We start from the raw sequence: 20,924 nt of genomic DNA on the forward strand, positions 1-20,924 counted from the left end.
GAGTACGTATCACAATGTACATAGATGTAAATACTTGGTTAGAGGAAAAAGAGGCGCAACCAAAACTTGTCTTCGGAGGGGAGGGGGGAGATTTATTTCTGAGTGTTTGGACCTTAAAGAATCCTTGAGGGCAAAGATTATCGGCTCCCCCCCAGTTGCACCTTAGACAAGGACCAAGCTAGAGTATCCTAAAATTTTTTGTCCATTAGGTCAGGTTGGGTTCTTTGGTTAGATAAAAATGAAAAATAAGGTTGAACCTGGATGGTATTATGATTCAAATAATCATATCTGCAGTAACTAAACATTATTACTTTATAGTACAAATTTCAAAACAACATAAATACATGTTATTGTGTCCACGCCTGAGTTTGAGAAGAAGGCCAACGAGTGTGTGCATAGTGTTCAGTATATAATTTGATTAATTTATGGGCACATTTTTGCACTTTAAGGATAACAGTTAATAAAAAATCAAATTATATTACAATTTTGTGCACTAGAGTAAAAGTCAAGAATTTAACATGGATTAAATTACGGGCGTGTAAAAAGGTTGTCTTTAATGCTATTGGAAAAAATCTACTTGATACAAACTCAATGTGTTAAAATTGAGGCAGGTTGGGGATTTCCCCGCAGAATAAAAACAAAAGCAGAAGTTTGTGCATCGTAAAAAGTAAATTTTTCTGTTAATGTTTATTACATAACCCCCCCCCCCCCCGTCAGATTAGACATTTATTTCAAAAACTAGGAAGAAGAATATCATTACTGTTTAACATTTATGTGATAAATAGTGATTTCTAGGGATGGGGATACACAGTTTCCAAGTGATATATTGTTCTTCTGAGATCAGTTGACCTGATGTTTACTGTCTATATTCTCACGCAGGGTCTAGACTAGCTGTATGCGATGGCACACAATGAACTGTTCGCTAGATTAGGCTCTTCGATCACACTCTTGGCAAAAAATCTTGCTTCGGTTTGTTTTATTTTCCAATTGTTCTCTGAACCTGGATCACGAACCAGACAGAAGGCCTTTCAAATGAAAAAAATATTAAAAATGAAGAATAAAATGAGAATTTTATTTCACGGTTCAAACTAGGTGAAAAATAATCCTGATGATTTAACAACAGAAAGACGGTAAAAGAATTAGTAACTAAAATTAAAAGAATAATAATGCAGAGATTTATAATTTCCTGAATAATTTCCTTTTAAATTTAAATATGAAGGAATAAAAAAATGAAATGTTTAACCTGTTCAAAAACTCCGCAGACTGTATGTTGATTATGTAATGTTCCACAGGAGAGAACAACAACTAGACCATGAGGATCCAACCTTCCTCGTACTCCTTCATCACACAGGTTCGGATTAAACTTTAGTCCGTGTCGTCTCACCACGTCCTTGAACTTATCACATACATCACCAGCACTCTCCTCCACCAAGAAGGATTCAATTGCTTCACCGTTAACTCCGAGAAGGTTCACCTTGGCGTTAGCGTCCGGCCAGAACATGGAGGGATTGAACTCCGTGGTTATGTTGTTACAAGTGTTGAGTATCTCGTAGAACCAACTCACGAAGTTATTTGCCATCTCCTGGCATTGTGACTGAGTGAATGTATTTGAATTAATTGATTGTGTTCCAGGGAGAACTTGCTGGGAGGACTGGAACATAGGCTGGGAGCAGTTTAAAGTAGGAAGAGAGCTGTGCAGTGAGGCAGGACTTGTCTCCGTCTGATGGAGTAAACTTGATCCAAAAGTGAAAGAAGAATTGCTTGATTCATCAAAGTTCATGATAGACATACTTGATTCTGTTCTACGGAGATTAGAATCTACTTTAAATGAATTCACATTATACGAGGCTGGGAAAAGGTCAAGACTACAAAGGGAGGTGTGGGAGGCGTTCCTTGACGGAACAGGGGCAGGAGGCGGAGCGTCGTAGGAGTTATCATCGTCAATATACATTTCAACCTCGTCATTCGAACCCCAAATCTCTAAAACCTTGCGGAGAATTGTGATTTTATCCGCTGAAGCTTCGATTGAAACCTTCTTGTCATGAAGATATTTAAACAAAAAGTCCTTTTTCACTTTTCTTCGTTTTAAAAGATCCAGAGATTTGTCGGTATGAAGGATGATCGCCTAATCAGACAAACAAAAAAACTTTTTTTATGCGATTTTAATTTAAAATAAAAATCGTTTGCTTTTTTATTTGACAATAAATTATAAATGTGATCTCATTTAAAAAATTTAAATAAATTGCGCAAAATTCAAATAAAAATTTATGTTTTCTGCCTGTATTGCTTCTCCAGTAGATTCTGGTAGGATGAGACGGTTTGTGACCGTTTGTGCGAGGGAGAAAAGATCCCTGTTCTCCATCCTGGACAACAGTTCACTCATACCTCGCTTCTCTTGCTCCGTCAACATCTCAGATGTTCATATTATTGGATCACATGCCAGAGTAGAATATCTGAAATTATTACGAAAATATAGCGGTTAGCGTTTTTCTTAAACTTATTTGTGTGGAGGGGCAAATTAACTGCGAAATCTTTTATCCTCTTTATTAAAAAGTTGTAAACTTTATCTTTCATCCTGCACTAACAGCAAATTTAATTTTAACAGTGCTGCAAATATTCATTTAAATTAGCAGCAGATTATAAAAAGTTTGTCATCAAGAATTACCATTACTGCCCCCTAGCCTGTGCTAGCCACAGCACTCGTCCCCCTAGCCTGTTCTAGCCACAGCGCTCGTCACCCCTAGCCTGTCCTAGCCGCAGCGCTCGGCCCAGGACCTAACCTAAAATAATAAATAATATTTTTACTGAAAAATTAGTGGTCATGTACAAAATTAATAGGAGGGGGAGGGCCCGGGGGGGGGTCCAAAATTCGTTCATTTATCGATTCATTTATCGGTTGTGTTTCAAGAGAGAATCGACTTACTGTTAGATTTAGGCCCTCAAAAAAAACTGTTCTTAATGAATTTTCATTATGTAAAATAGTCCTATCAGCATGATATTTAATGAGAACAACTGCCGAATCGTTGACACTTCACCAAGCTTCTAATGTGTCATCGCGAAATATGTTGAGAAAATATTGGCTTAGAAACTGAAGCAACGAATAAATTGGGTTGATTTATTTAGAAGCGCATGCCACATTCTCTTCTCCGTCTCAGATATTCTACAATCTGATTGGTTGGAAGAAGATGTAAACCGGTTTATTAACCAAATACAGGATTCGTATTGGTTCTGCATTTCTGACTCTCTGAATCGTTTCGCGGCTTAGATCTTTAAACCTTTTTTGATCTTAACTTTCTCCAAATTTCAATCTGAACGATCATTGTTTAAATTTTGTTCAAGGAGCAAAGTTATATTCAAAATGAAATTTTTGTAACTTGCTAACATATAAGCTACTCGTAGCATTTGATGCCAGAGCAATGAGCTAATATTCTGAAAAAAATCGTATACTAGGACAGACCCGGGGGCTCAGTCCCCCCTGGATCAGCGAAATCTAAGATTTCAGGGGGTTTTCAGTCCCCAGGGTGCTGAGCCACCCCTTTTAAAAAGTTTTAGCTCCCCCCTCCCTCGAATACGCTGCGGTAATTTCCTAGAGAACGATTTTGGACCCGCCCCCCCGTGCCTTTACCTCCTATCAATTGTGTACATGGATCTTAAATGTAGGACATGTGGCCGCAGCGCTCGGCCGCCTAGCCTGTCCTTGCCGCAGCGCTCGGCCGCCTAGCCTGTCCTTGCCGCAGCGCTCGGCCCAGAAAGTGTCTTAACCTAACCTAACCCTAAATAAATACTAATAAAATTGAAAATTGTTAAAAAAGTGTTCATGTACATAATTGATAGGAGGAGGGGGGGGGGTCCAAAAATCGTTCTCTAAGAAATTACCGGGGCATATTCGGGGGGGGGGGCTTAAACTTTTTTCATTAAAAGTGGTGCCTCAGCACCCTTTGGGGTCTGAAAACCCCCTGAAATCTATAGATTTCACTGGTTCCGTGTTGATACGTTAACCATGTCACTGGTGCCAATAAAAACTTTTCATGTTCATGGTTGAATTTTATGTTATGTTTAAATTTGCTATTCGTTGTTTAGTGTGTATAAAATATCGTTGAAACATTTATTTCCATAGATATGATTGAAGATTTTTCAATTTGCTAAATTTGATCGGACTCGGACATTTTTTATTTACTGAAAACGATTTTTGACCCCCCCCCCCTTCAATTTTGTACATGGATCTCAAATGTATCACATGGAATTAATTGTTCATGTGGCCGGCGGCGCTCGGCCCCTTGCCTGTCCTAGCCCCAGCAATTGGCCCCCTAGCCGCAGCACTCGGCCTAGAAATTTTCCTAACCTAATCTAACCCTAAATAATACAAATAAATAATAATAATTTTGCTGAAATTTAGTGATCATGTACGAATTAGCTATGAGGGGTGTCCAAAAAACGTATACTAGGACGAACCCCGAAAGTATGTTAAAAATTAAGTTCTTCTTAATTCTCAATTTTCCCCATTTTAGAATAAAGCTGTAAAAATCATGCCCAAAAGGAAAGGACGCGTCGAATCTACTAACTGGATGAGGAAAGGACGGAGACTAGTTCGAATGGAGGATTTTGGTGTTCAAATATCAGCTGAAGTATTCATGTTCCATACAGGCAAGGTTGGGTTGCCTAATGAGATTTTGGATATTATACCACAGTCCAGCGAGACTGCATTTCATCGTGGGGTTGCTGCGTCCCAACACTCGCCCCTGCTCAACCTACCCCTAGAGGTGCTAGAAATTATTCTCCAGATGGTAACAGTTAGCGATATAGACAACCTTACCCATACCTGTATGGAGTTGGAGAGGATAATAAAATCCCGATATATTGTCCATGTAATGGTCCCATACCCACCTTCTGTTCTTGAGCACAAGAAATCTGTTCTCAAGCTGACCAGCACATATAATCTGAGAAATCTGCAAGTATCCATACCCTGCTGCTCAAGAATCTCTTATTTTTCAGCTCTTAACTTGAATAACCTCAAAGAACTGAAGATGTCTGGTCCCAACTTTAACGATTCTAACTATACCCTAGGAGAGGTGTTGTTAACCCCTGAATACAAGGAAATTGTAATCTACATTTTATCTTCTATTCCCTCCTGTGTTCTACAAAAGTTAGAAATATTGGTTGACAATACATCTTTCTGTGATGTTGTTACTCAAAACCTAACTAGGTTTGTGAATCTCAATGAACTCACTCTACGGGGCACAGGGGACGTCAATCGAGGGTTAAACATTTCTAAATTAGACTTTTTGAGAACCTTGTTATCTTATACTCAAGTTCAGATCCTCCACCTTCTAAACTTTTTCACAACAGAAGACTTTGTATTGGAGATGTCAAGCAACTCCATCAAGGAACTAACTTTTTCAGTAGACAAGAACTGTTCAAAATTTCAGTTCGATCTGCCGAATCTAGAGAAACTTTTCGTTGAAGGATGCTATTGTTGTGAGTGTCTTTTCCACACTCAGAACGGTGGATTGATAAAGAGTGTTTATGAAGGATGTAAAAATATTAAATTTTTTAACAATATTGATCTTCAAAACCTTCCTGGCTCCGACAAGTTTTCTTCATGGTTTGAAAACATTACAAGTGATAGTGATAACTTTTGCCAGTACTCGAGAAAAATCCATTACAACACCAATAGTTACAATTATATATAATTATATATCAATTCTAACATTCAACATTCGTGTTTTTCTTTATATATCTTATCTAATCTTTAATCTAATATTTATGACCCCTGTATGTTTTATATTTTAAATTTTTATTTTCAGAGTTTTGAATACAGTTTTATCATGTCCAGGAAGAAAAGAGCCTCAACGACCAAATGGATGAAAAAAGGAGGAAGACTTGATCAAATGGAGGATGAAGGTGTTCAAATATCGTCTGAAATATTCATGTTCCATGGCAGTAAGGCTGTTTTGCCGAAAGATGAGTTGGATATTATTGAACAGTCCTGTGAGACTTCAGTTCTTCCCAGAGTTGATGTATCTCAGAACTCTCCACTTCTCAACCTACCTCTAGAGATACTGGTACTTATTCTCCAGATTGTTACAGTCAGTGATATAGACAACCTCACCCATACCTGTAGGGAGTTGGAGAGGATAATAAAATCCCGATATATTGTCCATGTAATGGTCCCATACCCACCATCTGTTCTTGAGCACAAGAAACCTGTTCTCAAGCTGACCAGCACATATGATCTGAGAAATCTGAAACTATCCATACCCTGCTCAAGAATCTCGTATTTTTCAGCTCTTAACTTGAATAACCTGAAAGAACTGAAGATGTCTGGTCCCAACTTTAACGGTTTTAAGATTTCTCCTGAATACAAGGAAATTGTAACCTATATTTTATCTTCTCTTCCCTCCCGTGTTCTACAAAAGCTAGAAATACTTGTAGACAATACTACGTTTTGTGATGTTGTAACCGAGCGCCTGACTAGGTTTGTGAATCTGAATGAACTGATTCTACGGGGCACATCTTACTACCACCGAGATCAGGACAACATTTCTAAATTAGACTTTCTGAGTAGCATGGTATCTTCCATCCGAGTTAAGATCCTCCACCTTCTGAACTTTATGACAACAGAAGACTTTGTATTTGATATTTCAAGCAACACGATTCAAGAATTGGCTTTTTCAGTAGACAAGCGGTGTTCAAATTTCAAGCTTTATCTACCGAACCTTGAGAAACTGTTCGTTGAAGGGATCTATGGGTGTGATTGCCTTTTTCACGTTCAGGAAGGTGAATTGGTGAAGAGTGTTTACAAAGGATGTAAAAAAATTAGATTTTATAACGATCTTGATCTTCTCAACCTTCCTGGCTCTGACAAGTTTTCTTCTTGGTTTGAATACGTAACAAGACAGAATCGTGAATTTTGTCAATATTCGCGTACCAGAATAGCAGAAGTTTCTCCTGAATGGGCCTTGCCACTGAATATGCCTCCTTCAGAGATAGTTTTAATGTAAAACAGCGGTTTATATATTCAAGATTATCTCCTCTCCCCTTCTTTACAGCTTTGGTGAAAAACGGAAAAAATATCTTCAACTTGATAGTGTACATTGAGCTTTCGGAAAAGCAATAACTGGGCCTTAATGTGCACTTCTGAAAGTATTCAGAGGTACAGGGTGAAAAAGAGATAAAGCCAGGAGAATATGGTGTATTCGCTTCTGGAAACAAATAGAAAAGAAAATATGGAAACTACAACCAAAATTGAAGGCCTGTATTTACCTTTTAACGCTATATTATCTTGGAGAATGGAGGTTTTTTTTTACCTAAAAAACTTAATTTTTCAAAGTAAAATACCCCAATAAAAACTTCTTAATACTTGTTTTTAATGAAGTATGAAATTTTTTTTAATCTATAAAGTAATGTCTTAGTTACGACATTTTTTTTGTAAAAAGTTGTTGAGGTTTGATCAATTCGTCTTCCCAGTGTCACTTAATTGTATATATTGAAATAATGCATTTATTTAGATTTTAGACTTCTTCCAAACTTTTAGATTTAACAACTTTATTCTTTTTTATCATTATACAGTTTAACTTCATGTAAATAATAATAAACTAAAATTACACAAAATATATGATATATAGAAATATTATAGAATAGATACATATATTTTTCAGACTAACGTTTAAAACCTCAAAATGATCGGGAAAAGTAACAAGATGCAGAACTACATCAACTGCAGGATGAGGGTCATTCTTCAGGTTAGTTTAGATTTTTAAACTATCTTCAACATCATCTCTAAAAAGAGAATTTATATACGAGAGAAGTAAGATAATTCGCTACGGATAGTATAACTACTTTAGACATGACTAAGAGATCATTTTGATGAGAGTTTGGTTATTCTGGTCTCGTGTCATAAAAGTAATAATTGAAGTAGACCATTGTTGGAGTTAGTTATATTATATTATTCTATCTTATTTGGCAATATTATTACCGTTTTTTGATATTTTATTATTGATTTTCACTTTTTGTTTTTGTTCTCAAAATATTTTATTTCTAGGACTCTAGAACCTTCATCGGACAGTTCAAAGCTTTTGACAAGCACATGAACGTTATCCTAGGAGACTGTGAGGAGTTTAGAAAACTCAAACCTAAGTCTGCCAAGTCTGCAGAGAGAGAGGAGAAGCGGGTTTTGGGTCTAGTTCTGCTCCGCGGAGAGAACATTGGTCAGTCGACACAACTGAAAAAAAAGTTTTCAACATTTTAATTTTAATTATTTTACAACATTTATTTTTAAGAGGGGTCGGAGATTTTCAATAAAATTCATAATTCAATTTTAGGAAATACATGTAACTTAGAAAGCAGTATTTAAACCTGAGAATTAAAAACATAAATATTTTTCAGTGTCCATGACTGTTGAGGGACCTCCTCCTCAGGATGAAGGTATGCCCCGTGTTCCTGTTCCTGGAGGTGGAGGACCAGGCATGGGCCGAGCAGCAGGACGTGGTATCGGTGGTCCAGGAGGATCCCAGCCAGGACTCTCAGGTCCAGTCAGAGGAGTTGGTGGACCTTCACCTCAAATGATGGCACCAGGAGCTCATGCCTCCGCGCCTCCGATGCGCGGAGCTCCCCCCGGAGGTTTCGGAGGACGAGGAGGATTTTAAATCAAATAAATATCTACACTTGCTGAAACATCTTTTAATTAATCTTAAGATCTCCGTATTGTAATTCCTTTTTTTCAGATGAAATTTAATCCATGGACTTACTGTATAATTATCTGGAGCTGTGATGGAATAAGGAAGCCCTCTATCTCTAACGGTGGTTGGGAAACCTATCCTTCAGATATATCCGTCCCTCCCGGACCTTGTAATATACCCATACGAGACAATACACTCAGCCAAGAGGAGTTCTTGGAAAAGTTTGCGTTCACTGAACCCTTGATAGTGCGGGACGGAGCTAACAATGATTTGTTTAGAGCTCTTACTGGAAAGTAAGTTTTGTTTTTCTTGTATTTTAACCAGAAACATAAATAAAACCAAGTTTTTTATTGGATTAATTAAGTTTTAATTTGTATCTTCTTTTTTAAACAACATACAAATTCTTTAGAAACACTTGGAAATGATTTTTGAAGATGGGGGGGGGGGTCTTAAAAAGAAATATTTAAAGCTTTAAGTTTAGGTCTGAACTGTTGAGTGAGTACGGTGACTCCGTGGTTAGATTGAGCTCTGCTAACACACACAGCTACGAGAAGAAGGATATTACTTTCTCAGACTACTGTCAGCACCATCTGTCTCCGCAGAACTTAAACACATACGGAAATGGTAAGAAAAATGTGGATATTACGGCGTTTCTAAATGAATGAATGAAAGAATGATTGATAGATTGGTCGGTCGGTTGATTGATTGATTTGCTTTCTTTTTATCGTAATGTTTAGAAACCTTCTATATGTTCGGGGACAATGATTTTATTGAATGGAAAGAACTATTAGACGAGTATTCACAACCTCCATATACTTTACCGAGGTAACATTTTTATCATTTTAAACAAAAATAAATTTAATTAATTTAAGTTGATTTTTTTCGCAAGATAAAAGTTTCGGAAGGGCTATATTTTCTTGACAAAATATTTCCTAGAAGCGTAAAATGGCCCCCCCCCAAGAAAAAAAAAAGGCAACTTTTTAAATTAAAGGTCGCTAGAAATTATAACGACAGTCAGGTTAAACCTATCCTTTCCTCGTGAACACATTTTTTCTATTCAGCCGGATGAGAGACCTGAGTTCCATCCTAACAAGACAACTTTACAATGGTTTCATCAAGACTATCCTAGGGTTCGGAGAGAGGTTTGTACATTTACGGATTTTATTAAAATAAGAAAGGTTTTATGTTTAGGAGGAGATTTCGGATTTTTTTCATTTTTGCCATTATGCCTTATCTCGAGTTAGATGTTGGATCATTTCATGCTGATCTTTAGCCGACCGTAATATAATCCTGACCTCACAGCTCTAGTCTTAGCTCAGCTCGGAGAATACTTTTGTAAACAGTTCCCTTGTCTAATATACTCAGTGCTCCCTCCTACAATATTCCCTTGTTAAAGGGAGCTTTTATGAAAAAGGAGAGGGGACAGGAGATGAACTAGAATTCTGCATTGATTTATAATCTAGAAAATATAAATATTGCTGATTGATTCTAAATTCATCCCATCCCATTTAGTTTTTCACAAACCATCTCTTTTAGAAGTTAATTAAATCCACCTTTGTTCAGGTAAAAATGTATGAATGTACAATACGACCTGGAGAAGTGATTTATTTCCCGGATAAGTGGTGGCATGCAACTTTAAACTTGGATACAGCCGTGTTCATCTCAACCTTCCTCAGTCCGTAGAAACCTTTTAGTATTCTTAACAAATTTACATTCTGCATTTAGTTCAATTATTTTTATTTATTTTATGGTTTTCAAGAATTATTATTCAACCTACAGTTAAAGTATGATGTCCTGCAGCCTATGTTACTGCTATTTTTAGGAAAGTTATATGTACATTGTACGTGATGTCACGTAAAGAAAATTGAAAATATTATTTTGTATTTTTTACAAAAGATCTCAATCTCACTTTTTACTTTTTATGTGCAATATTTAATATCGTTATCAACTGAAAATATTAAGTTTGTGATAAAGTAGTTTTCATGTATCTGTTTTTTGTGTTTTAAGTTTTATTTTTTATTTTTAGAGAAAATGTCCGGAGGGTGGAGGGAGGATATTTTGTTCAAGGTTTGTTCATACTTCAGATTATTAACATTAAGAACAATATCCCACATTAGCATACAATTTTGTGGTTTAATCGTCCTGTATTATATGAACGTATTCCTGATTCAATTGATTGGATTATGCAAGAAATGCCAAATACGTTTTATAAATAAAAATGATAAATGAGATAAATGCGATTTTGCCATCTTCCCAAAAATAAAATCGCCATTTTACCCATGACGTCTGTTCAATGAGTAGAAATTAAAAACATTTTTATCTCTGCTTTATTTGTCTAGTTGAAGCGGAGAACGAATGAGCAGGTTTCTCCGTTTCAGAACTTAATCCTTATCCAAACTAAACTAATAGAACGAAATTCCATCCTGGAGGAGGAGAACACCTCACTCAGTACTCTAGCAGAGAATCTCAAGCTGGAGAACCGACAACTAGAAGCTTCTATTCATAGTAGAGCTGCAGTATCTCAAGCAGCTGATAGTGTCACAGTTAACGAGCTTCATCAGAAACTGTTTCGTCTACAAGAAGAGCTTACAGAGATGCACAGGTTAAAAATAATTGGCTCTGTTTTTTTAAATCCAAGGTTTTGAGTGTCCTCTCTTAATCTGATAAGCTCAAACTATGTCAAACAAATCATGCGATTTTGAAATTCGTTTCAAAAGTCTTCTACCAAAGTGAATAAAAACAAATATTTCTTGTGAGGCCTCTTCAAAATCAAAATCAACCTTAAATGATTAAATTATATAAAAAAGTTATTTCAAAGTATTTTTCAATGATATCCCATCCTTAAAAAAAATAATAATTTAGTTAGGAAACTTTATTTAGACGGAAAGGAGAAAATGCGCAGCAGGTAATTGACCTCTCCGCGGCCTTAAAACTCTCAGATAAGGAGATTTCAACGAAAAATTTAGCAATAGAATCCTTAGAAGCCGAGATGATGATACTAAAACAAGATTTAACCAACTTCCAATCTAGTCTGCAGGAATTAGAAAGTACAAACCAGTTGTTAAAGGTAAAGCCAACTTAAATAGGTATAAACCAAAACAGTTATAAACAACTTAATTAGATATAAAAGATTTTACTGTATGTATACAATTGAAACGTTTCAGTTTTGTCATTACTAACTAGCTTTAAATGATCATCTGTCTCTTTAACAACTTCTTTACTTTGTACTTTATTAACATAATTTACATACGGGACCCTCTGATCTCACCCTGCTGTTGATTATCCGACATTTCGCTGCAGTCGCCCTTAATATGTCATTTTGTGTATTCATCCATACATCTCATTTGTGTCCTGCCTTTAAATAGAGCGAGGTTCTCCGCTCCCGTAAAGATATACTGATCTATTCCCGTTAGGATGTATAATTCAAAATAAGTAGTTCTCAGGGATGGTGGGAGGAGTGAATTACTTTGTACATGATAGATATATATAAATAGTTGAAGAAAGATATGTCATATGAAAATGTTTTACACCTCTTAAACTTTACAGGACGAGTATCAAGCGTTGCAGTTGGCGTTAACAACAGCAGAGACTAGTCTCAGCTCGGTTAAGAGAGAAAACGATACCTTGGTCGTTCAACTTATGGCTCTTAAGGTTTTTTTTTATAGCATGAGTTTGGGGTATATTTCGCGGGGAGGGGCCGGGGGTCCTCTGTGGGAAAAAGGACAAATTGAACAAAAAAGGCAAGTCTTTCAACTTTTTTTGATACTTAAAAGGGAAAATTCTGATAAATATTCACACACGTTTTATACTAATTACACAAAAGTTCTAATATTTTGCCCTAAAACTATTTGTTTTCCCCAGTTCAGCAAACAAAACCATAAAAATACAAAAAAAAATTTAAAAGGGCTGGGCGGGGGGAATTATCTACAGTCTACATCGTCTACACTCTACACCCCTGTTTTATAATCTATTTTCAAAATGACTTTTGGATTTCGATATTTAAACTGATTTTTTAGGCAAAGGACGCGGATCGGATGAATCTAGAGAACGATTTATTTATGTTGAAAAAGCAGCAATTAATGCAGTTGGAACTAGCAGAGGCAGCTAGTGAGTTCAGACATATACCGGAGACGGCGAATCAGGGAATTACAACATTTCGAACAGGTATTACAGCTGGGTTTGCTTTTGTTCGCGGATAAGTAAAGTTTTTTTTTGGTTAAGGGGCATATTCGATCCACAACGGTACCCAACCTTTGTCTGATCAACGATGAATGAGATAATCTTCCCGGTTTTCCTGAAAAATTATTATTTTTAATTTTGGTTTCTCTTAAATGAGTCTTTTGGGTGTATGCTGCAGAGTGCAGACACAATGATGGAAATTGTTAGAATTCAACACGTTTTAAGAAAAACGGCGGCACCTTTTTATTGTTACTAAAAAGAGGTTAAAAGGGTACTATTGTAAATCGGATATATGACACTCTTTAAACGGAAAGTCACTTAAACGTTTTTGTTTGTTTAATCCTTATTTTTATAGTTACTGGAGTGACTGTTCCAACTAAAGCAGCGTTTAAGTTTGAAGCCCATGAGGGTGAAGTGATGTGTGTTCAGTGGGACTTCGGGGGCAGATACTTCGCTACTGCAGGAACAGATCGGAAAATCAAGGTTTGGGAGATAGAGAGGTTACAACAAGCGGAGTGTAAAGCCATCCTTACTGGTAGTAATGCAGCTGTTATGGGAGTAGATTTTGATCTCAACGGAACTATGGTACTTGGAGCTAGTAATGATTATGCCACTAGAGTTTGGACGATCGACGATTGCCGTCTTAGACACACGTTGACTGGACACTCGAACAAAGTTTTATCCGCCAAATTTTTCGGCGACGCTACACGTGTTGTGAGTGGAAGCCATGATAGAACATTAAAGATCTGGGATTTGCGAAGTAAAGCTTGCATCTCAACTAAATTTGCAGGATCGTCGTGCAACGACGTCGTGACGACAGAAATGTCTGTGATCAGCGGTCATTTTGACAAGAAAGTCAGATTTTGGGACATACGGTCTTCCTCCGAACCCTTGCATGAAGTTATTGTCGGTGGGAAAGTGACAAGTCTAGATCTCACTAAGGATAAAAACTATCTGGGGATCTGCTCCCGAGATGATAAGCTGAGTATAGTAGATCTCCGAACCAACGGTGTGGTCGGAACGTATAGTGGAGAGGAGTTCCATGTTGGTTGCGACTGGAGCAGAATTAGTTTTAGTCCTGACGGACAATATATCTCTGCTGGAACAGGTAGAAACTAGACTAAGTTAGGGTTTTTATTTTCAATTATCACCAGAGTGTGGGGGGGGGGCTAGCAATCATTTTCTAAACTTTGGGGTAAAAATTAAACGTAGGTAGTTTGATCAACTTAAGATACCAGGTTAAATTTATTTTCTTACAGTAAAGAAAATTTTAAAATCCAATTTTAAGTGTCCTCATTTTACTGTCAACTTGTTTATGTTCTTATTCCGAGGGTTGAACAGATTCGGGATTTGATAATTAATATTCCCATGTGTAGATTTACACACACTTCTCCAGATTTGATAAGGTTAAAATATAAAGATAGATAGATAGTCACTGAGGTTGCTTTTTTATTTCAGGTGAAGGAAACCTTTATGTTTGGAACGTGTGTACGGGCGTTGTGGAGAAGGTTCTACGCGGACATTCTTCAGGAATCTACGCAGTTTCTTGGCACCCGACTGGACTAAATATTCTTTCCGTAGATAAATCTAAAACATGCTATGTTTGGTCAGATATGTAAACTTTTCAAATTAATCAATGCTTCCTTGGATGTACTTAGAATTTCAATCTACGTGTTAACAAAATAATATTGATATTCTTTTACAGTAAAGCTTAGTGTTAAATATTTTTAGAAGAAGAAAAACGGCAGGAAATAAAAAAAATGTATTTACATCATTCATTTATATCACGTTTGTATCACACGCTCTAATTTTCAGCCATGATTTATAATGCTTATTAATCAAAAGAATACAGCTCTTTAAATGAAATATCAAAATAATCTATAAAAGGAGTTCTAGTCCCGCTTATTCTGTGATATTCCTTAGTTTCAGCGCGCAAACCCTTATTTACTTAGGTTTTCGGACCTAAACATAATTTCATAGTTTTTTTCATATGTATGGTAAACATCTTGGATTGAGATTTGCTCAATTTTTTCGAATATTCCATCACATTTATTCTAAATTCATTAAAAATGGATTTTATGTGAATTTTGAGAAGCTATGGCGAGAAATTGTGATATTTTAATTATATTTTGTTGGTTGCTAAAGTAAAATAATCTATGTTTTAATTTGTTATTGTTTTCACAACTAATAATAGACTATAATATCAGGTCTAATAAAATTATTATTGATCATTGCGTTCTTTAAGTGACCTCCATGCAAAGATTACAATGCCGGATTCACACAACCTTACCGTTTGATAATTTTATGGTTTAAAATTGTTTTATTTCAGATAATTTCTACAAGCTTCTTGCAGTAGAAATGCGTAAGTCACTTTATGGTGTAAAATTGTTTTATTTCAGATAATTTCTACAAGTTTCTTGCAGTAGAAATGCGTAAGTCACTTTTGTAAAGAAATCGCATTTGTAAATTATTCGTTGTAAAGTTATAAACATTGACATCTGATTCATACTTCATCATACAAAGCTTTTAAGTAAGTTTGTAAATCGGATATTGCCATCTTTTTTATGGAGGGTCCCTTGAAATTACGCTTACAGTCCCTTGATTTCGCATGCCTATTTATTCTTTACAAATCACGGTGATATCGAAATAAAAACTACGTGATTAAAGTTAAATGTTTTCAGTTTACAAAAGGGACGAGAAATTTTATTCGAAAAATAATCTAGTAAATCTAAATTGTATTCTTTAAAAAACGAATAAGCGATTTTTCCTTTCCCTTCAAATTAGGAAATCAAAGTTTTTGTTAAAATGAAATAATCATGTAACTTTCTGAAGTCTTCGATTGCTTTGTGGTCCTGTGGAGCATATATTTATCTTTGAAAAATATGACTTTTATTTTTTCCTGTTCAAGTTTTATTAGTTGATAATTTTTGTTTTAATATGATATAAAAATAAATGTTTTCCTTATTGCAATGTTCAACCTGTAGCAAAAGACTGACTGTTAAGAAAATATTTTCTCATCTATGTTTGTAGTAAATACATAATATATACATTTGGCTTGTTTGTTTGTATACAATAAACGTTAAAACGGTTGGACCCAACCTAACCTGACCTGAGGGAATTGGTCAAGTTTAGATCAGTTAAGTAATACGACGAAACAAGACCTAAGGGGACTGGTCATGTTCAGACCAGTTAGGTAATCCGACGTAACAAGACCTAAGTGGACTGGTCATGTTCAGACCAGTTAGGTAATCCGACGTAACAAGACCTAAGTGGACTGGTCATGTTCAGACCAGTTAAGTAATCTAACGTAACGAGACCTAAGGGGACTGATCATGTTCTGACCAGTTAGGTAATCCGACGTAACCCGACCTAATTTGACCTAGAGGACTGGTCATATTCCGACCAGTTAGGTAAACCGACGTAACCACAACCACGGCCTGATGGGACTGGTCGCGCGACGTCGCTGGTTGCTAGGGCATTCTTTCTTTATTATATTCTTGATTCCCATCCTCCTATCATTATTTCTTTATTATATTCCTTGATTCCCATACTCCAAACAATTCATATTCTATTATATTCCTTGATTCCCATCCTTTCTAACCATTCATCCTTTTTTATAATCCTTGATTTCCATCCTCCTAACCATTCATCCTATATTATATTCATTGATTCCCATCCTCCTAACCATTCATTCTTTAGTGTAATCCTTGATTCTCATCCTCCAAACCATTCATACTCTATTATATTCCCTGATTCCCATCCTTATAACCATTCATCCTATATTCCTTGATTTCCTCCTCCTAACCATTCATTCTTTTGACTAATCCTTGATTCCCATCCTTCTAACCATTCATCCTTTATTATATTCCTTGATTCTCATCCTTCTAATTATTCATCCTTTATTATATTCCTTGATTCTCATCCTCCTAATTATTCATCCTTTATTATATTTCTTAATTCCCATCCTCCTAACCATTCATTCTTTAGTATAATCCTTGATTCCCATCCTTCTAAACATTCATTCTTTATTATATTCCTTGATTCCCATCCTCCTAACCATTCATTTTCTATTATATTCCTTGATTCCCATCCTTCTAACCATTCATCCTTTATTATAATCCTTGATTCCCATCCTCCCAACCATTCATTCTTTAATATATTCCTTGATTCCCATCATCTTAACCATTCATATTCAATTATATTCCTTGATTCCCATCCTTCTCACCACTAATCCTTTATTACATTCATTAATTCCCATCCTCCTAACCATTCATCATCTATTCTATTCCTTCATTCCCATCCTCCTAAGCATTCATGGGGCGTGGTAGGGTCGCTCCGAGTGGGAGGTGGGGGTGCATAAGAGGAGTAGTAACGGAGCTCCAAAAGAGGAGTAGTAACGGAGCTCCGAGAGATATAGTAACGGAGCTCCAAAAGAGAAGTAGAAATGGTGCACCGCAAATCACTCCGTTCGGTGCACCTTAATCGCATCCGTACAGGATACCTCCGTTTTCGAACTCCGCGACATGATTAACGGTGCACCTTTTCTCCTCCGTTCTTTGTATTTTTTCTTTCTGGGTTATCATTGAAGTGAATTAATGAAGGAATGAAATAACTATGTATAAAGTTTTAGATCTAGACTCTCTAGACATGCGAAAACGGAACAAAGTGTGCTTATGGAATGGATTCAAAATTACTTTATTTCTATTTCTCAAATTACTCCGAAACTTGAAACCGAACCCTGTTGATAGATTGATTGGTCAGAGTTAAGAACTGCACCCGGCATTTCCCTTAAGTGCACCGCAAATCACTCTGTTCGGTGCACCTTAATCGCATCCGTACAGGATACCTCCGAACCTCCGTTTTTTGAGAATCGGAGTTCCGTTTTCGAACTCCGCGACATGATTAACGGTGCACCTTTTCTCCTCCGTTCTTTGTATTTTTTCTTGCTGGGTTATCATTGAAGTGAATTAATGAAGGAATGAAATAACTATGTATAAGGTTGAAGATCAAGACTCTCTAGACATGCTAAAACGGAACAAAGTGTGCTTATGAAATGGATTCAAAACTTATTCTATTTCTATTTCTCAAATTACTCCGAAACTTGAAACCGAACCCTGTTGATAGATTGATTGGTCAGAGTTAAGAACTGCACCCGGCATTTCCCTTACAGTAGTTGGGTTAAGCGTCGGTTCTCCTGTCACAACATACAAATTTAAATCGCTAAATTTTTCTCGTTTTCCGGTTTTTATCGAATATATTAGTAGTTAAAGTGAATCAGCAACAAATTTATTTAATTTTATGCTAAATACTTGGAACATTTTTCTGATTTTTAAGAGATCTGAAATTGACTTAGTCTGTCACGTCCCCCTATAGTTAACAGAGCATCCCGTATCATATTAAATTATCTCCAAACTTTAACGCCAAAATACCCACATAACCTAGTATTTTCTACATGCAAATCTTTATAATAGCTATAAAATTTTTTTAAATTTTCTGTTTAGTCCTGGCAATCCCATTTATAAGCTTTAACACGATCTAATATTATGTGGGACATCTTGTACTTACGGACGTATACAGTGCAATAGTTTCTAGAGGAAAGGTGTTACTTTCCCTGCTGTTATTATACGAAGTCGCAGTAGTAAGTTTGAAAAAACAATGTGGTTTATTGGAGGAATTGGCGGCGGACGTTGGAAAGGGGGGGGGCTAAACTCAACCTTTGTACAGTCGGAAATTGTTTGTTCCGGTCGTAAGAGCCTCTGATCATGGGTAGGATTAGGATTAACGGAGGGGAACTTGGATCTTTCCGGTCATTGATAGTGGGAGTGCTTCTCGTTTTATCAAATCCACAGTAATTCTAGATCCTCCGGCCTGGTAAATCTAGCCCAAAAGCTGTATAGACTAGAAACCGCTAAATCTGTGTATTGCAATGGAAGTAGATCAAATCTAAGTAGTCATTGATAAAGAGGGATGAGTGTAATTTCAGATCCTCCAGTCTGATTATTGAGTCTAATTTCAGATCCTCCAGTCTGATTATTAAGTCTTATTTCAGATTCTCCAGTCCGATTTTTGAGTCTAATTTCAGATCCTCCAGTCTGATTATTTAGTCTAATTTCAGATTCTCCAGTCCGATTTTTGAGACTAATTTCAGATCCTCCAGTCTGATTATTGAGTTCAATTTCAGATCAACTAGTCTGATTATTAAGTCTATTTTCAGATCCTCCAGTCTGATTATTGAGACTAATTTCAGATCCTCCAGTCATATTATTGAGACTAATTTCAGATCCTCCAGTCTTAATATTGAGTCTTTTTCAGATCCTCCAGTCTGATTATTGAGACTAATTTCAAATCCTCCAGTCTGATTATTTAGTCTAATTTCAGATCCTCCAGTCTTATTATTGAGACTAATTTCAGATCCTCCAGTCTGATTATTGAGTTTAATTTCAGATCATCTAGTCTGATTATTAAGTCTAATTTCAGATTCTCCTGTCTGATTATTGAGTCTAATTTCAGATCCTCCAGTCTGATAATTAAGTCTAATTTCAGATCCTCCAGTCTGATTATTGAATCTTACTTCAAATCCTCCAGTCTGATTATTGAGTCTAATTTCAGATTCTCTAGTCTGATTATTGAGACCAATTTCAGATCCTCTAGTCTGATAATTAAGTCTAATTTCAGATCCTCCAGTCTGATTATTGAATCTAACTTCAAATTCTCCAGTCTGATTATTGAATCTAACTTCAAATCCTCCAGTCTGATTATTAAGTCTAATTTCAGATTCTCCAGTCTGATTATTGAATCTAATTTCAAATCCTCCAGTCTGATTATTGAGTCTAATTTCAGATTCTCCAGTCTGATTATTAAGTTTAATTTCAGATTCTCCAGTCTGATTATTGAGACTAATTTCAGATCCTCCAGTCTGATTATTAAGTCTAATTTCAGATCCTCCAGTCTGATTATTGAATCTAATTTCAAGTCCTCCAGTCTGATTATTGAGTCTGCCAAGATGATGTCATCGAGGTCCGGGAGGGCTGAGACCAGGCAGAGCAGGAAGGAGGACATTAAACGTGTCATGCACAACGTGGAGAAGGTATTCTTTCGGAAATATTAAAGAAATTTCTCCACAGTATTAAGCATTTTATTTTTTCGTTGTACTATAGAAGAGAAAGTTATAAAATTTAATATCTTAATTTGTCTAATTTTCGACGTTTGTTGTAAACAAAGAAAGAGCTAAAAATATAAATTAATAAATGTTAAAAAAATGGGCTTTCAAAAAATGTTTTTGTTTGTTTTTAGGTTCGTCATTGGGATAAGCAATGGGTAACCATCAGTGACACAACAATGAAGATGTACAAGTGGGTTCCTGTCTGCCACCTTGTCAAGAACACCAGGGATCTCAACAGACGGAGGCTGTTCGACGAGGATAGCCGGGCCAGCCTTGGTATGGACGAGGACAGCAATATGTCTGTAAATAGCGGTGCCAGCGATAGTAACGATGGTTCACAGACTCCTCAAGCGGAGAAAGACAAGACTGAGAAGGATGGTGAGTAAAAAGAAATTTTAATTGTTTTGTAATTTTATTCAATGCTGATTGTGATCTTTATTATTATCATTGCGAATTTTATTGTCAAGTGAACGTTATTGTTTTTTTCTATTGCATTGTTATTGTTTTGTTCAGTTTCATTTGTTTTTTAATTTTGTTGAGGATTTTACAAACCAAAAAAACGGTTTTTAGTTTTTCTGATATTTTAATTTTTAGGGGCTAAACGTATGACCCTCGTATCTGACGATGGAGCAAAGTATACTGGAGAAACTGGAGAATCAGGGAAGCGTGAAGGGCGAGGGGAGTATATTTGGTTAAACGGAGACAGATATCTCGGAGATTTCACCGCCGGACTTAAGAACGGAAATGGTATTCTCTATTTCTCCAACGGAGATAAAAGGGTCGGAGTTTGGAAGGACGATAAACTCCACGGTCCAGCAACCTACTACTACTCGCATGGACGAATTGACGAAGAGACCTGGTCGGACGACAACAAAATCTCCGAGAAGAGGAGAAAATGAAGCTTT

The 20,924-nt window shown here is 36.3% G+C and overlaps 4 protein-coding genes across 5 annotated transcripts; 3 read left to right on the plus strand and 1 right to left on the minus strand.

The window, feature by feature from the left end:
• Positions 1 to 246: 246 nt before the first annotated feature.
• Positions 247 to 10,226, minus strand: LOC111713912 (uncharacterized protein C3orf38 homolog). 2 transcript variants are annotated; one of them, XM_023488913.1, is made up of 5 exons: positions 10,206 to 10,226; positions 2,279 to 2,453; positions 1,244 to 2,125; positions 761 to 1,025; positions 247 to 559 (listed from the first exon to the last, which is right to left on the minus strand). In XM_023488913.1, exons 2-4 carry the CDS (start codon positions 2,408 to 2,410, stop codon positions 888 to 890), a joined length of 1,152 nt encoding a protein of 383 aa, XP_023344681.1. In that variant the 5' UTR covers positions 2,411 to 2,453; positions 10,206 to 10,226; the 3' UTR covers positions 247 to 559; positions 761 to 887. The 2 variants fall into 2 exon arrangements, with proteins under 2 accessions (XP_023344681.1, XP_023344673.1); XM_023488905.1 differs by having other exon boundaries at positions 740 to 1,025.
• LOC111713930 (small nuclear ribonucleoprotein-associated protein B-like) lies at positions 7,634 to 8,724 on the plus strand. Its single transcript, XM_023488923.1, has 3 exons — positions 7,634 to 7,742; positions 8,042 to 8,207; positions 8,386 to 8,724. The coding sequence occupies exons 1-3, from the start codon at positions 7,680 to 7,682 to the stop codon at positions 8,643 to 8,645; spliced, it is 489 nt and encodes a 162-aa protein (XP_023344691.1). The 5' UTR covers positions 7,634 to 7,679; the 3' UTR covers positions 8,646 to 8,724.
• Positions 8,710 to 9,529, plus strand: LOC111713937 (jmjC domain-containing protein 8-like). The gene is made up of 3 exons (XM_023488935.1): positions 8,710 to 8,971; positions 9,160 to 9,302; positions 9,416 to 9,529. The coding sequence occupies exons 1-3, from the start codon at positions 8,724 to 8,726 to the stop codon at positions 9,505 to 9,507; spliced, it is 483 nt and encodes a 160-aa protein (XP_023344703.1). The 5' UTR covers positions 8,710 to 8,723; the 3' UTR covers positions 9,508 to 9,529.
• Positions 9,734 to 15,022, plus strand: LOC111713901 (autophagy-related protein 16-1). The gene is made up of 8 exons (XM_023488895.1): positions 9,734 to 9,820; positions 10,242 to 10,745; positions 11,018 to 11,280; positions 11,559 to 11,745; positions 12,225 to 12,329; positions 12,695 to 12,842; positions 13,213 to 13,965; positions 14,316 to 15,022. Exons 2-8 carry the CDS (start codon positions 10,710 to 10,712, stop codon positions 14,474 to 14,476), a joined length of 1,653 nt encoding a protein of 550 aa, XP_023344663.1. The 5' UTR covers positions 9,734 to 9,820; positions 10,242 to 10,709; the 3' UTR covers positions 14,477 to 15,022.
• The last annotated feature ends 5,902 nt before the right edge of the window (positions 15,023 to 20,924 follow it).

The sequence above is a fragment of the Eurytemora carolleeae genome, unplaced genomic scaffold, assembly GCF_000591075.1.
Source record: "Eurytemora carolleeae unplaced genomic scaffold, Eaff_2.0 scaffold84, whole genome shotgun sequence".
Classification (NCBI taxonomy): domain Eukaryota; kingdom Metazoa; phylum Arthropoda; class Copepoda; order Calanoida; family Temoridae; genus Eurytemora; species Eurytemora carolleeae.

Excerpts from the sequence above, each read along its gene's own strand:
- LOC111713901 (XM_023488895.1), top strand. The coding sequence starts at position 10,710 with ATGTCCGGAGGGTGGAGGGAGGATATTTTGTTCAAG. Across the intron at positions 10,746-11,017 it reads GGGAGGATATTTTGTTCAAG|TTGAAGCGGAGAACGAATGA; the intron begins GTTTGTTCATAC and ends TTATTTGTCTAG. Across the intron at positions 13,966-14,315 it reads ATATATCTCTGCTGGAACAG|GTGAAGGAAACCTTTATGTT; the intron begins GTAGAAACTAGA and ends TTTTTATTTCAG.
- LOC111713930 (XM_023488923.1), top strand. The coding sequence starts at position 7,680 with ATGATCGGGAAAAGTAACAAGATGCAGAACTACATCAACTGCAGGATG. Across the intron at positions 7,743-8,041 it reads GGATGAGGGTCATTCTTCAG|GACTCTAGAACCTTCATCGG; the intron begins GTTAGTTTAGAT and ends TTTTATTTCTAG. Across the intron at positions 8,208-8,385 it reads GCTCCGCGGAGAGAACATTG|TGTCCATGACTGTTGAGGGA; the intron begins GTCAGTCGACAC and ends AATATTTTTCAG.
- LOC111713912 (XM_023488913.1), bottom strand. The coding sequence starts at position 2,410 with ATGTTGACGGAGCAAGAGAAGCGAGGTATGAGTGAACTGTTGTCCAGG. Across the intron at positions 2,126-2,278 it reads CTACTGGAGAAGCAATACAG|GCGATCATCCTTCATACCGA; the intron begins GCAGAAAACATA and ends TTGTCTGATTAG. Across the intron at positions 1,026-1,243 it reads TCTGCGGAGTTTTTGAACAG|GCCTTCTGTCTGGTTCGTGA; the intron begins GTTAAACATTTC and ends TTCATTTGAAAG.
- LOC111713937 (XM_023488935.1), top strand. The coding sequence starts at position 8,724 with ATGAAATTTAATCCATGGACTTACTGTATAATTATCTGGAGCTGTGAT. Across the intron at positions 8,972-9,159 it reads TTTAGAGCTCTTACTGGAAA|GTCTGAACTGTTGAGTGAGT; the intron begins GTAAGTTTTGTT and ends CTTTAAGTTTAG. Across the intron at positions 9,303-9,415 it reads CTTAAACACATACGGAAATG|AAACCTTCTATATGTTCGGG; the intron begins GTAAGAAAAATG and ends CGTAATGTTTAG.